We start from the raw sequence: 16231 nt of genomic DNA on the forward strand, positions 1-16231 counted from the left end.
CCTTCATTTCTTACTGCTGCTGCTGCAGTTGTCAATGGACTGCAGATGTCTTCACTGACACCTGAATCCATTACCTACCATACTTTCATTTCCCAGGAAACCTCTCCAGTCCATTAAGTTTTTTAACACACAGGTTTACCAACCCCAGAAACAGATGTACAGATGGTGGCAAGTGTCTTTAAAAAAGGTGTCTGAGCTTTCAACAAATATTTCCAGAAAACTGTTAGAAATAATTGACAACTATAAAGGCAAGAGCAAAAATTAGATCTGTGACACATCTCTGCAGTGATGTGTGGTGTCTGTTCCCTTTGTGCCCTTTTCAATGTTTTTCCTTCAGCCTCAGGTACTTTTTCTCTTCCAACCTACCATGACCTCAGGCTTAATTCATGGAGGAGGTGAGTTTGCTCTGAACTCCACTTCCCAGATGAAACTGCCCAGGCATTTGTCCCTGATAGCCCTCATCCAGCAGTACCTTTTAATGCCTTGTCTCTCCCTCCTGCCCCTCTGTGCAATGCTGTATTATTATTCTGATGATTGTTTTTGACAGGAGGACCTCTGGGCAGGACTCACAGCTTCTTCCTGCCTTACAGGTATGTGCCGCAGTGATCCTGCAGGGATCCTGCTGGTTGAAGAACTGGGGCTGGTACAGCTCTCCCTGGTGAACAGCCAGCTCGTCACCTCACATAACAGCATCAGTGATTTCTCAAGCCAGAGCTGCCTCGCTCAGACCACAGTTCGTCTACCCATCTCTTACTCTCCTTCCCCAACTGTAGTTGCTTATGTTTCATTACTCCCATTCAGCCAGTTCACTCAGGCCAACTATCTATTGCTTCTTCCCACCTGAGCACCCAGTTCACAACAACAGGGACAGCTCCTCCTACAAACAAAAAGCATTTCACATTCCCACAACTTCACTGGGATACTCTTCCCAGACTGGAGCAGCATCACCCCCCACTCTTTTTGCCAACAGCTCTGATAGCACTACGGTGGCAGCAGATCTAGTTTGCCGTAGCCATGGAAGATGCCATCTGGTCTCTGTAAAGCAGAACTTGTTTAAGGTATAAACAAAGTTTAACGTGCTGGAACCACATGGCACAACAAATGCTCCAGGAGAAAACCAAAGGAAAGGGATGACAGGAAGGAGGGACAGAGAGGAGGAGACTGAAAATTGTGTCAAAACTTCACATGCATTCACAATGTCACCCCTCAGACACCTACCAAGAAAATTACCAGTGAGCTCAGTTAAAGCAAAGGGTAATTAATGCTCCTGGAGCGCTGAGGCTAAAACAGGGATAAAGAAAGATGCAAACAGATAGAAAGGATAAAATAGCATGTTTCATTAATTTTGCTGCATTTTAGGGAGGGAACAGCAGCAGAGCACAGCAAAAGCATTAGCTACATGTGTCCTTGCAGAACTGGGAAAACAAAGCAATTTCAGTCAAAATGTGCCTGTCAAAATCCTCGGTGGGGTGCAGAGCAGTTTCCACAGCAACCAGCACTAATTGTTGGCACAGTGGAATTCAGTCAACAACAAAAGCACGGAACAACCTGCTTAGTGAGGCAAAATACCCCAAATATATTCCTGCAGAAAGGAAAGATACAAAGAGGCTATTTGCTATCTCTACAATTTAAAAAGCAAGCAGGACCTATGGATATTCTTAGCCCCGGGGAACTGCAATTCGGAGTGCAGCAGGACTATAAACCAAATAGCTATTCGATTTGTTTAGAGGCATTAGCCAGTCTCCCAAGGACAGGTCCTGAATTCATGCTCAACTCTCCTGGAAGCTGGTGGGCTCTTGTTTGAGTCGACTGCTGAAGCATAGGGCTAAAAAGACCTGGGCTTCACCCAGTGACATTTCTGATTATAAAAACAGACCCACCTTCGACTTTATCACTGGGATCGTGACAACTCTTTACTGCCTTTTGCACTCAGATTGAAAGAGAAATGCACAGCAGCAATCAAAGCAGTATGAATAAGTTATATAAAACCCAAATAATGCCAACAGATTAGCACTTGCAATTGAAGAAAAAAGGAGCAACATAGCTTTACAGAAATCAAATATTTGCTCTCAAATGGCTTTTGTGAGTGTAAATATTTTGGTGTAAGTAGGTCCTTGATCTGGATGTTGGCAATATCAACAGTAATTGGCAGGAGGTATGAAGGCAAATACTGGGAACATCAGCTTTTAAATTAAATGAAACCACAACACAACTGACAAGTATAATTTCCCTAATAAACTCGTTGACTTTAAGCTACTGTAGCATCAATGAGGATAGCGACAGATTCATCACCAGGACTGACCATCTAACCAACTGAATGGGTCAGAAAAGGCTTGTGTTTCGGGAAGGAAAGAGCTTTGATTATTTAATGCATTGAATCTCAAAGGTATGAACATTCAGACCGCCTTTGGGGAAAGATGTATTGCAGTGACTATGTCAGAAGAGCACATACGGGGAAGCTACAGCTGGATACCTGACACAGCAGCTTCACACCCTGGTGAGCTCCACAGCAAATGGCTTAAGCCTCTGTGTTTTGGGGTACTTCAGGTGTTCAAAAGCTCCTCTTATCTCCTCCTTAAACTCAAGCTTCTCAATCTGAATCACCATTAACCAGCCCCTTAACATACCTGCTTTGCAACAGAATATATCTGGTGCAAAGCTGGTGGTGTGGCTGCAGCTGAGCTGTGTGGGACTAGTGGTGCTCTGGTACAAATGGGAGGCTGGAGGGCAGCTTGTCTGTGCACCCCCGGCTGCTCTAAGCATCCAGGAAAGCAGCTTCACAGGGCTTGGGCTGCCTGCCCTTGGACCACTTCCACACCTTCTGCTTGTACTTCACCTCCACTGCCCTGACTGCATTTTCCTGATCACCTCCTTCAGCAAGGGAGCTGGACATACTGCCCAAATGTCCAAGGCAAGCAAGTGGCAAAATCCAGACCAAACTTGTGCTAGGAGCCAGGAGCAATTCAGAAAGCTCCAGCAAGCTGCTCCTCCAGCTCTGAGCGTGCCCTGGTGCACATTCATCAGGCACAGGCCTCTGCTGCACTGTCTAGCAGCTGCAAAACAAAACACCAAAGGATGAGTACCCCCTCCCCACACACCCCCCGAAGTAGGAAATCTGTTAAACAGAAGTCATACAGATGTCAGCACAATAAAGCAATGCTTTTAAAATGAGCCCTCATTACTGCAAATACTTGCTCCCTGTGCATCCCCTGAGTCCCATCTTCTTAGGTCTATTGCCTGGAACAAAATATTTACTACTGTCAGCATTTCCCAGCCAAGTCAGAAGTGGGAAAAGCTAATCAGTTCTGTTTTGTCTGATGCATTGGCAACACAATTTACAACTAACATGCAATATTGAAGCAGACAGCACCAGACCCTCAGCCAGGGCAATGCAGTGAGGTCCCACTGCCTTTCCCAGGACTTGCGAACGGCTAAAAATATCACTTGCACACATGAAGCAGCTATATCCATCTTTCTTTAAAACATGGACTCCTCAGGACTCAGGCAGAAGAAACCACTTCAGCTTCAAAACAAAGAACCAGATACTTAATCCTTTGAGTGTGAGTAAATAGACATAATAGGTAATGTATTTTAAATCAGTATTTGTTTGGAACTTCAGTACATGTTAAGATTTTAAATAAACAGACTTTCTAGAACTAATTATTTCTCTTTTAATATAAATGGGAGAACAGTCCACAGAAGTCAATTGAGCTTCAGCCACCTACAGCAGGAGATGACATGTCCCTTAAGGTTCATTTTTATGTCCTTTTTGAGGCAATTTTCAACACCTTTTACAGAGTTTCCTGTGATGTTTTTACAAAAGAATTCAAAGTACGTTACAGGAACTCCACTGAATTTGAGTTTAAAATTATCATTAACCCATGCACGTGTTGTGTGGGATTTCTAGTCACGCTTGATCAGAAGGACTGAAGACCAATCTGTCAATACAACAGTTTTGGTTCATCCCATCAGGGGATATGGTGACACAGAAAACACAGCAATACCGCTCACCTGTTCACCCCAGGGCTCACACTGCCAGCCCAGCCCCCTTAACCAGCCAGATCTGCGCTGCAGCAACACCTGCACAGGTAACCTCTTCCCAGCTCAGCCCTGCTCTACCAAGACAGGTGGGGAATGGCATTGTGTACTTACAAATGAACATGTGCTCCCACTTACAGGCAGAGCAGAACAGGTCCCACGTCACATACAAATTAATCAAGTCCCACAGAGGTGATGACATGGGTAGATTTGCAGAGCAGTTCTCAGCCCTGCTCAGCAGTTCTGCCACCTCTACCTGCTTCTGGCACTGCCCCAATGGACGGGAACCACCTCTCTGCCACGTCACCCTCTGTGACCGGGAATCATCCCTGATTGCTCACACAACCTGCTCCTGTGCCCTGCCTGCCCACCCCTGGAGACTACTGGCCCACACCTCTAGGTGTGCAAAGGGATTAGGAAAGAGAAATGTGCTCCTAATCTTGCAGAACGAAGGTGTAAAACATGCATATAAAGGCCCTCAGTGCACCTTGCAACTTCTGAACTACCTCTTGCACTTTTTCTGACAGACCTGTCTTCTCTGGACACTTAAATACCTGCAAGCTTCTGCAGCCACAGCGGTGGGGACATCGGGGTGCTGTGGGGAGAGCTGAGACCAGAGTTTAGGTCACTGCAGCCACTGGCAGAGAGGTCTGCATTCAAAGGCTCTCAAGTGCATAGCAAATGAGAAGCAGCTGCGGAAATTCGAGGAGCTACACTGGATTGTTGGGATAAAGCTGGGAGTACATAGAGAAAACAAGAAAGAAAAAAAATAAAACTAAAAAAAACCAAAACCATAGAGGCAACGTAAGCGATAAAAGAAAGGAAAAGAAGGAAGAGCTGACAGAGCAATTGTTTCCAAGGATCATATATTATTAAATAGAGAGAAAGGATGACAGTGAGAGGAAAGAGAAAGCAGCTTGGACAGAACAACTAAGGATTAGTTCCCTTCACAGCTCACCAACCACCTGTGCAGGCTGAGTTACCCTGGATTTGGCACATACCCTGGCTTTGGGATAAAAAGCAATAGTCACAGCTGAAGCCTTTTCCTTCTCTCATTTATGGTGCAAGGCTATGTATGAAAACAGTTCGGGTATGTCAGCAAGACAGCCACATCTATGCAGCACTGGCAGCTGATGCTTCTGCTCTGCTTTATTAACATATCTGTCTCGTGAGATGCATAGTCTGCATGGATGGAGGACCAGACTGTAAATTAGTTTTATTATAACTGCCATAGGCTATATGGGTTGCTGGGAGCTGTACTGAAGTGATCATATATCACTATGAATAAGTCTCAAGGAAAGAAACAGGAACAAAAAAGTGAAATATCTGAGGTTTATTCTTCTCTCCCAATGTATATAGTGGCTCCAAGTGAAACAGATTTCCATGAAGCATTCAATCTACTCAGTCCTGAGTGAAAATGGCTCCCCGGAAAACAGTTAATAGGCTTTGCTGCCTTGGAGATAATGATATCTCAGTTATTTTCCATATACTGCATGAAAATAAAGTATTCAAGTTTTGGCCAAGTATTTTGCACACACAGGAGAAGGGCTCACATGTGAGTACCACAGCTGGAGTGCCCTTAGTTTCCTGCACGTTTTGCATGTCGTTTTGCATCCACAGTAACAACAAAGCCCCCAAAAGAATGAAAACTGAATTTCTAAATCTGCATTTCTCAGAATAGGTTTTCCAAGCACCACTGACTCTGCTCTACAGTCAGTCTGTGAAACAGCACAGGAAAACGTAAATGTGTTGCTCAGCATCTCCCAAGGAACAAATGACAGAGTCAAAACCAGCACGTAGTCCTCTCACTAAGTCTTGCCTTTGAATTTCCAGATCAACCTTTGCACAGCTGGTAGGGACAGACACTGGATTATCAGTGCTCATCTGCCAGCTAATGCCAGCTGCTTTATGATGCTTTCCATCCCTTCAGCTGGCAAAGGCAAGCAAATCTGTATTAATGATCATTATAGGGATTTAATTTAAAGTGAGCTGTTTATCTACCAGTAGCAACTCCACAAAACGGAAAAACCCAAACCAAAACACAAGTACCCACTAGATTTTGCTGTCCTTACTCAGGATATGAATATATAGCATGAGAAGAGATGTTTTCTTTCTCTATGTTGTAACCTCACAGACTAAAACAGCAGGGAAGACAAAGACAGGGGGCTGTCCCTGGCTTCCCGCTAATCTTTCCTTTGAGTTCTTTCCTTGAGTTAAAACACAGATTGCCTTTTCCTTCCAATTTTAATATAGAGTAGTTCATCAGGGTTAGTCAAACTAATAAATTTGCATGTATCTTTCTCACACATGTATATTGCACCATAAATACACCCCAAAGTCACGCCTCTGTGAGGACAGCAGAGCGAGTTCCCCATTATGAAGTTCCCCAGTCTCTCACTCCATCTACCCTGTCTGCCTTAACCTTGAGAAGCAAACGCTAGAGGAAAAGCGGAAAAAAATAAATCCTCCTTTCTTTTGTCAGACAGCCTGGCTGCAGCTCAGAGCTGGTACAGGGAGGCTGTGCACCCTTGAATGCTAAATAAGCTTCCAGGCTACGTACTTTCTCTCCGCAGAGCTTAAAGAGAGATCTCACTCCACAAAGGGACGTGTTGGCATGGCAACATGGAAAAAAGAAATCAGCAACGCCTGGCAGTCCTTGCATGAACAGCAGAATGTCTGTGTGACTCTGGTTTGTGTAATTGATCTGATGGTACCTACCTCCTCTCCACCAAAGGTTAAGCACCTGCACCCAGCTGCCTGTGGAAGGACTGATGCCCAGCCCATGTGCCAGGAGGACGTGTCGCCATCAGATATATCTGGGGATGGCGGGGAGCTGTGCCTTCCACTGGGTAACCACCAAACCACACACCTGAGCATCCGTCATTAGAAAAAGGGAAGAACAGATTTGTGAAGTGTGGGGGTGAGTGGGATAATGACCAGAGCTCTGGGCTCTGCTGCTCCACAGCGTGACACCCCGAGGGCTGATAATTGCCTGTGCACAAGGCAGGGGGCAGGAAATGAGGTGGGCAATGCCCAGCGGCACATCCTGGGCTGTCACCTAAGAACCTGCTGCTTCCCTTCCCTTCCAAGGTGACTTCAGAAAAGAAGTTGCCATTTCAGTTCTGCTCAAAACAAGAGCAGCTGTGTGTCCACAAAACAAGGCTCTGTTGTTTGGTAATGAACCTTCCTTGAAATACTCCTGGATAAAAGCTGGAATGGAAAATTATATGCTGGCAGTCCCCAGAGATACCACCTTGCAGCTGCAAACACAAAGACCTCTGCCCACTGCCAAATATTGCCCAGTGCTCCTGCATATCCTTCATGCTGCCATCCTGGGGATGATGGCTTCCCTTCAGATGTGACATCTCTGCACCGGGCAGAGCTGAGCCAAGTCCAGAGGACAGGAGCCCGCAGAGGCACCACATACCCTGCGCAGGGCTGTGTCGCAGCCCTCCTGAGTGACGTGGGACAAGTCTCTTCACACCTGTCTGCCTTCTCTCCTGGCTTTTACAAGCCTTGTCAACATAATTCCTAAATGCACAAGCTGTCTCCTACTGTACGCTGACAAGGACCCCAGCGCAACAGGCGACAATTTAGAACACGGCTCTGGACACAACTGCCCCACTAGTCACTCAGCTAACGCCAGTGCTGGGGGGTTGAGATCCAGCCCACAGAAACAGCAAAGACTGCATTTACAGCTCCCATCAGAGCAGGCAAACAAGTGGGTGGTGGGGAGGCATGGCAGAGACTAACAGACAAAAGGCAAATTTTTGTCCATAAAAAAGAGGACACAAAAGCAAAAATTCATCTCCCAGGATGTGTTCTGTATTTGATGGCATATTCATCCTTCCGAAGCAATAGCTATCCTGGCTGCAGCAACCCCCCAAGAACGGCTGCAGATGTTTTCAAAAGGAAACTTTGATAAACCGTGCTCACGGTGTACAGTCTGCATTACCAGTGTGGTTGGAACAACATGTTATGAAAGATATTTCCTCCGTATTCCAGCCTCATTGCTCTGTGTTGCACCTCTGAGGTTGTTATCGATTACATTTTCTGGGAATGCTGACGGCACCAAGTGAGCGCTGGTTGCCAGGCCAACACACTCACTGGCGTTTCGCTCTTACTCCTTAAGGAAGCGTAGCTGCTTATGCAATTCCCTCTTACAACGCTCATATCCTAACAAGAAAACAACGCGAAACAAAACATCAGCAGGAAGCCCAAAGGAAATGGTCTATTGATGCCTTCTCTTGGCCAGATTCAACACTGACGTGGCACTATGCCGAAGTTCACTCCAACGTTGTCACTGCACCTGGTTTGAGATACAGCTGTCAAAAGTGAACCTGAACCACACACTGGCACTACCAGAGGAGCTTTAGAGATAAAAGAGGCTAATTGCTGAACTTCTCCAGGCGTCTAACTCCCAGCTGCGGGAGGCAATGTCACCTGCACACTGGGTTATCTCACCTCACTCCCTTTCAGGCAATAATTTTTGCATGCTTGCACTGCCCAAAACTGGGCCAGACCCTCCAGCTCCCACCAATACATTTAAATCATGGATTGACTGATCTCTCAAGTCCCAAGAGGACACAGGAGAGCAGAGCCAGTCTCTCAGAGAAGTTATGGTTGGACAAAATGGGATGTCTCACTGGGTTTAGTAACTGATAGTGCCAGCCACAAACCTGCAGAGACCGGTCTCTGTAGCAGTTATTGAATATTTGGAGTCAGGGAGAAGATAGCTGGGTGTAGGGGACACATGTAAAAGACAGAATTTCTGTGGCTTCATTCCCAGTCTCCTGCAGAAGAACAACTGAGAAGGATCTGTACAGCAAGCTTAACAGAGAATGGTAAAAAGAACATTTTCTACAAGCGCCCCAAAGAGGCTCTGCTGCCTCCACCTATGCCATCTTCTGCAACATAATCTGAACATGTCTAAATTTTCCAATAATGTGTCCCAGAAAATGACACTTGTATTACTCTTAACACAGAGAAGAAAAGTTTCAGAAGTCTGGTATATTTGCCTGTATCTAAATTAGCTAAGATGATGGTGCGCAGTCATTACTGTCACATTTCCTGGGCAAAGGCAAGGAGATCAAAATGGCTAATTAACAGCTTCTTTCCCACGGGAGCCATCAATGGCATGGTAAGATGCATTCCTCCAGCTTTGTAAAATAAACTACTGAAATGAGACAAACACAGCAATCACATTCATCTTTGAATGTCATTGATTCTACATCCTTCTGTGAACTTTGTGTTGCCCAAGACACATGGCTTGCTGAAAAGGCACATCTGACAACAAGGCTGGGAGGCTCCTTTGGGGAACTGGCGTTCAGGGGGTTTGTGGGAGGCTCTTGCGACTCCAGGAGAGCACGGGCAGCGGCAGGACAGCCAGTATAAACAGCCAAACGAAAAGAAAAGCTCTGACAAAGCAGTCCTGTTGGAAGGATAGACTAAAAGGGCCTCCGTACAAAGAAGGCCTGTTTGTATGTTTACTGGCAGTGCCATCTGACTATAATTACTTGTATGGCAAGAGAGAGAGAAAGAGAAAGTCCCACAAAGGGAAAGAAGACTAAATGAGAAGTCACTAGGGGCTGAAAAACCCATTAAGGCACCACGGGACCAAGCGATGACTCAGTGCAGTTTCAGCCTCAAGAGGCTGTCATGTTTACTGACCCCATGCACAGAGCTGCCATCCTGCCCCTGCACAACTCATCATCACAGCACCTGTCTTGGCCCTCACTGGCTGAGAGCCCTGAACCACCAGCACTAAGCATCATGGTGGTTTTCTAACAGCGCAGTGGTGGGGAGGGCTGTGAACAAGATTCTCTCTACCGGGAGACTGGCTACTACAAGACAAGGCTATGGATGGCGACAGGATACAGGTCATTTCTTTGACACATTGCCGGGTGGCTGAAACACACAGAGTCGCTATCCTCAACATGGTTTTCTTGTCTAGCCAGCCTAAAGGGACTCCCCACCTCTACTCAAGTATTTACGGGATATGCCAGGGCAGACTTTCAGACTGACATTCCCTGCAGCTTGTTTAAATATGCTTATTCAAAGAGTAGCTGGTCAAAGGAATGGATTTATTGGTGTTGTCCATTTAGTCTGTCTGAACAAAGCCTAAAACAAATGGCTGAACTGAGATAAATTATAATACATTCAGGGCTGTAACGTGATTTGCCCCTTCCCACTTCTCTCCCCAGTTCTTCCCTGCAGACTGTGCTATTCCCGCTGTCCGAATCCCCTCCTCTCTGGAGTAATATCCACCACCATGCAAAAGCTGTGTCGACTCAGGATGAATGGAATAAATCGAACCTCTTTCTACTGTCCTTACTTTATCTTCAATTTTTCCTTCTTTCCCTGCCACTTCCTGCTCCCACTTCGCTCCCTCACAGTTTTCGTACCACCAGGTCTCTGCCCCTCACCTCTCATAGCTCTCCCACTGCTGGGTCTGCTCCCCCACCACACCTCAGCCCCTCACTCATCCATCAGCTCAATGCTGACATTTCTTCATACCCCTTCACAGGTCTAGAGGTCCTCTCTCTTTCTGTTCCACTGGTAGACTAACACATTGCAGTCTCTCAGTCCACCCAGTCATCAAAAATCCTGGCCTCTCACACTTATTTGTCATGGGCTCCTTCTCACCCACCTTTCCTATGACTCAAGCAAGGGCCCTGAAACACAAGGCAGGAGCACTCAACCTGCAGTCAGTCCTCTGTGCTGTGTCAGGAACTCCGCTACAATTTTCTGCCAGTCTCTTCACATTCCACATGGTTTGGGTACGCTGCCAATTAATGGGGCTCTGTTTGTCACTCTGGCAGGACAAGTTACTGTCCTTAACACTGACTGACACCAGAACAGAGCCACTGTCTCGAGGCTCTGTGAATAGGATTTCAGGAAATGCTTTCCCTTCATCTGTCAAAAAATTAATTCATCAAATAACTGTGTGGGTAATCCAACCCCCTTCCAATTATAAACCTGAACTTGGCATATAATGAAGAAAGCACTCAGTCAAGCTGAGTCACTGCACATAAACACATATCGTAAAAGATGCTTCACAATGCATCTAACTACTTTTACCCCTCATTATATAGATTTGACAGGTTAGTATTCACAGTTCTGAAAAGAAAAATAAATGCATTTTAAGTGTCAAAAACCAAACCTTTGCAGCTCGATGTTGTTCGCAAATCAAATATGATGGATTGTGTTGAACTGTTGCTTCCCAGAGAATGCTGCAGTGCATCTGTACTGCTACTCAGTGCTTCCTCCCAGTCAGATGACCGTGACTTTTCAGCAAGCAAAAGCTGCCACTCTCATATTTCTTTATAAGTAAAACACATCCTGTGCTCTACCATGGAGTCCAATCCAAAGCTTTCCACGTCAGCCCACTTCAGAGTGAGTTTCTGAAGATGACTCTGTCACACCTCCTTTGCAGCACACATCTCACGTGACATGAAAATGTTTGACTTGATGAGAGCTACAGATCTCACACCCCCCTCTCAGTACGTCCAAAATGTGTGTGTGTTGAGGTGAGAAAGGGCATGGACAGGCATGGATCAAGGACAACACGTTGAAACTCAACGGACGTCAAGCTGTGGGATGCTGCAGACCACCCCAAAGGGATGGTGTCTTCAGGAGCTCTTTGGGGGCAGAGTGGGACCCACAGCTGGCAGAGGTGTGGAGCTGTGGATGGAGCAATACTGAGCTGGTCTGCCAAAGGCAGCCAAAGTACATATATAAATATGTGTATATACAGACAAATACCTATAAAAAAGAATAGTTGCTTTACCACCCTTAATTATATCACATCTGTAGCAGCCTCCTATGGGCTATGCCAAAACACCCAGCCTATTCTCTCGCACATATTTGCCCATGATTTCAGTGGATGCCGGATCAGGCCCTGAGGCTGCCCTGCCCACTGCGCTGTGCACTCTCCCACGTTCCCATCGGTCCGTTTGAAAGGAGGGCATTGATGTGTCTCCATAATGCAGCCATTACCAGTGCAATACCGAGACAGATCAATCAAAGGCAACACAACAGCCAGATTCAGAGGATTCCAAAATTGAGGTCAGGCTCGATAACTCGTAGACATACGCCAAGAGAGGGAGAGACATATATATACTGGAAGGCAAATTTTAACAGTGCAAACCTAAAAAGGTCACTTGCAGTGATGGACGGGATACATTTTGGCAAGAACTGTTATTTCCTCCCTCATTGCCACCCCTCACCTCTGCATCAGTCAGCATTAGCAGAAGGTGCCTTTGTCCCGGTGGCCTGACTCTAACCTTCCCCTTAACACACAGCCCTCAGATTTTACAGCATGAGCCCTGCAGATGGGTGCCCTGCTGCTCTACTGTGCCCTGAAGGGACTATCGCACTGCTGCAGAATGCCTCTCCCTAGGGGAGGCCCATTTTGTGACTAAATCTCAGCTCCAGGGTTAGTCAGTTGCCAGAGAGCTTCCTTAGGTGAAATGCCTCAAAACATAACTGAGCTGTCATCAGCAGAGATGGGGCAATGGGCAGCTGCCTGGGAAATGCCCTGTTTATACTAGTGCTCCACTGTGGATGAGCTGGTTGGTGCAATCGCTGGGGATTTAGGGACTGCAACACAAGGTCTGAGAAGTCAGAGCTTTTCCTTTGTTATGGTGCTGGACTTGCACCAGGGAAAATAAAAACCTTGTAAATCCACTCAAATTCACAGTTTGGCTTAATTATCTCAGTTGACCTTGGCTTCCTGTGCATTTCTCCTCAGCTGTTTGGAGTCAGTAAGCTACTACAAATGATTAAATGGTTCACATTATTGGTAATTACGTATATCAGAGTGGCATTTTCAAACCCTGCCTGATACAACACCCCACTGCAGTTAAGATTTACAAGCAGACAAACAGAGGAAAGATGACAGAATTTGGTGGCAAATGACAATCCTGATTTCAAGATCAGACTCTGAATCAAATACCAAAAATCCACCTCTAAACTTCCTGCTTCACAATGTATTAAGCATATCCAGCTAGTAAATACTAGTGTAAAATGGCAATACACGCCTCTGTTCCTTTCTGTCATCAGAGTAAGTTGCCAACAGGTTTCTCCTCCAAAAAGAGAAAAATTATTAAAAGTATATCTTAAGTATCCTAAGACGGTTTACATTGCATTAATAAATGCAGGATTAATCAGTGTGTGAGTGTGCAGTGCATAAGTTTCCAGAGAGCTAGGAATTCATGCATGAAGGTAAAAAGCTTTGGGACTTTTCTGGTGTTCAATGACAAAGAAAGATGTCACTAGATAAGCTATATTAGGACTCCCAAACAAAAACTGTATGTATGAACAAATCCCTACACCAGAGATCTTGCAATCTAGTAGACAGTGAGAGAAAAAAAGCAAAGGGGGAAGAAACGAGGCCACAAAGTGGTGATCGAAGCAACTTTCACTGTGATCAAAAGCAGTTCTGTTCCCTTGGCAAGTGTCTGTCTTCAGTCCTGCTGCCTCCTCTAGACCATACTGCCTCATTTTATTTGTTCTGCTGTTTAACCCCTTGCCTCAAAAAGCAACATGAAAATTCACTACTACAACATGCACTGATGGGCAGCAGTGGGATCCTGCTTCCTCTCACCTATTAGCTGTAAAATCCTCAATTAGATGTTCAGGACTCTCCCAGACACTGATGACCACTCAGGATCTGAGTTTGAGAAAGCCTGAGAAAACAATTTATCTCCTCCCTTTCCAAGGAGAGGAAATTCCTCTTTATCCTGTAAAGTTAGTCCCACTTCTCCACATTTTTGAGTGGGACTTGTTCATGATTGTATGACAAGTTTATGGCAAAGAAGAGACATGTGCTCAGTCTTCCCTCAGCCCATGCCAGCCCCTGAGAACTGCAGCATCTTACCTCTATGATTCCTGCACATCTGCTCCTGCTTATTTGCTGGCTAAGCATAGCACAAAGTTGGGTTACAGCAAAGAGATGAGACCTTTTTATCATATCCCCAGACAATCATCTGAATGCTTACACAGGATTTCTTCTACCTTTGGCTTTCAAGTTTTGGCTGTCCACAGGAAAAAACTCCCAAAATCTAAACCCATTTACTTTTCTTTTCAGCACAATTGCTTATGAAATGACTATAGGGTACAAGAGCCTTAAAATTCTCCAGCTACTGAGAAATTATGGATAGCATCTTCAAATGCTGTCAGCAGCCAACAAACATATTGCTAGAAAGATCTTCTTAGCATGCATGGATGGATGCATCAAGGGCAGTTGGGTCTGTACAAGAGAAATTCTTCTTGCACTGTGCATTTGGGATTTAAAGTGGGAACTCTGCACAGAGAGAATTAGCATTTACTTCTAAAACAGGAAACTTGCTTTGCATATTTCATTTTGACACAGTCACACTTTTTTTTTTTTTCCAAATAACAAGCTGAATCCTAAAATCCTAACATAGTTTACAAACAGACAAAGCCCCAATGAGTATGCAGTGAAATATGCCTGGGCAAGGGTGAACTAATGCTGACGCTGAATTGTGGTACTCCATGTCAGATTGAGCAACACATTATTCTGCAGATAGCTGGTGATTTCAAGAAGGTAGTGTTACATGTGGGCAATAACAGGAGAACCCATTCTTCACGCACACACAAACACATGCAAGAGCAACATGAGTTATCTGCGCACAACAGCTGAGCGTTTCCTACTCCCTCCCAGCCCAGAGGGGCTGAGTGGTTACTCTACACCAGCCTGTTCTCTCGTCCCCAGAGACGTGACCCTGTCCCATCTACCAGGACTCACTAAGGCACCAGCATCATGCCTTTCCTGAAGCTTTCTCAGAGCGCTGCCCAGGATCCTGGGTAAGGACGCAAGCTGTGCAGACCTCAATGACGACACGAGCCCTTGCTGTGAAGAGCTAGTGCCCTTCCAAGGCACACAGTCCCTCATGTTGGCTCTCCTGTGCCCCGGGGCACACTTGGCACCAGCTAACTTTTCCCCTTGGAGAAACATCATTCCACAGTCTGCAGAGCCCCGTTTCACAGTGGGGCATCGAGGCGTGTTACCTGCGGTCTCCCTGTCCCCTGCCGACAGCTCTCCGTTGATCCCGTTCTCTTTGGTGCAAGCGTACGTCCCCGGCTGCTCATGGCCACCCAGCCCCGGTTCCTCATCCTCTCGGTAGGGAAATCCATTGGCACTTCTGACCAGTCCAGCACCTGCGCCGCCCTGTTCCTTAATTTCAGGGGAATGTGGGTGCGAAGAAGCCTCTGTTAGCTGACCTGAAGTCCAGTGCGGTGCCTTGGCTTCCTCCTTCCTATCCTCTGCCATGTTTGCTGGCCTTCACCGCTTGGCCTGTAACGACATTAGCAGGAGAGATCAGCTCTGAGGCGGGGATTGTGCCCCTGGCTGGCAGGCAGTGAGCAGCTGCAGCACAGGCATCTTACCAGCAGTGCTGCCAGGGAAGGAAACTCACATCTGGCAGAGGAGAGAGGGTTTAAACGCAGAAGTGTCTCTGCTTGTCCTTCCCAGGTGTGAACAAACTGCTTTAAAACCTAACCAAACCACAAGAGGTAAGAATTACGGGTCAGGTCCTCCCTGACTCCCACGTGCCTTGCAATTATTAGCAGCAGTTTCTTGAGGGCTGCTCTTCCGTTAACCTGATTTTAACTCATTAATTACAGTTAAATGTTGACCCACTTCATGAGAAGTGAATCGGTCACCATACTGCAATGACACCTTCCGGGGTGACACAGAGAACACTGCAACTGCTAAAAGAAGTGAAGCTGCTATTGCAATTTGCACTGCAGTTGTAAGTAGCGGGTGCTCTTTGCACACAGAACTGCAGGTTGATCTGTCCTCTGCAACATGTGCAATCTGCTGCTACCCATGACAGAAACCACATTTGAGAACACTCACCAAGTTCCTAAACATATGTGCTATTTGACCCTGTTTATATCCCTTCTTACTTGCTGTTTTGTGAACATTCACACTTATTCCCTTTTAGTCCAAAACAGCCTGTGGGGAACAGTTGTTTCCCACACAAGTATTTGCATTCTCTTATGACTATTAGTATTTATTCATAAACAAAACTAATAATTACTTGCTACTTCACACGTATTTCACTCCTGTTAATTAGCTCTCATTTGTCCAAGCCAGGAAAAGAAGCCACTGCACAAGCCATAGGCTTTGGCTATTCCTCACAGCAGTAGCTCCTCAGTATGGAAA

The 16231-nt window shown here is 45.9% G+C and overlaps 1 protein-coding gene across 1 annotated transcript in view; it reads right to left on the bottom strand.

Moving 5' to 3' along the window:
* Window positions 1-15334, bottom strand: part of MAP2 (microtubule associated protein 2) — a gene marked incomplete at its 5' end in the record, with an annotated part of 69493 nt that extends 54159 nt beyond the window's left edge. The window contains one exon of the mRNA XM_080346700.1: window positions 15073-15334. Coding sequence (XP_080202826.1) covers window positions 15073-15334 — 262 coding nt within the window. The remainder of the gene's footprint in view (window positions 1-15072) is intronic.
* Between the last annotated feature and the right edge of the window lie 897 nt (window positions 15335-16231).

Source organism: Nesoenas mayeri (assembly GCF_963082525.1).
Source record: "Nesoenas mayeri genome assembly, chromosome: 6".
NCBI lineage: Eukaryota > Metazoa > Chordata > Aves > Columbiformes > Columbidae > Nesoenas > Nesoenas mayeri.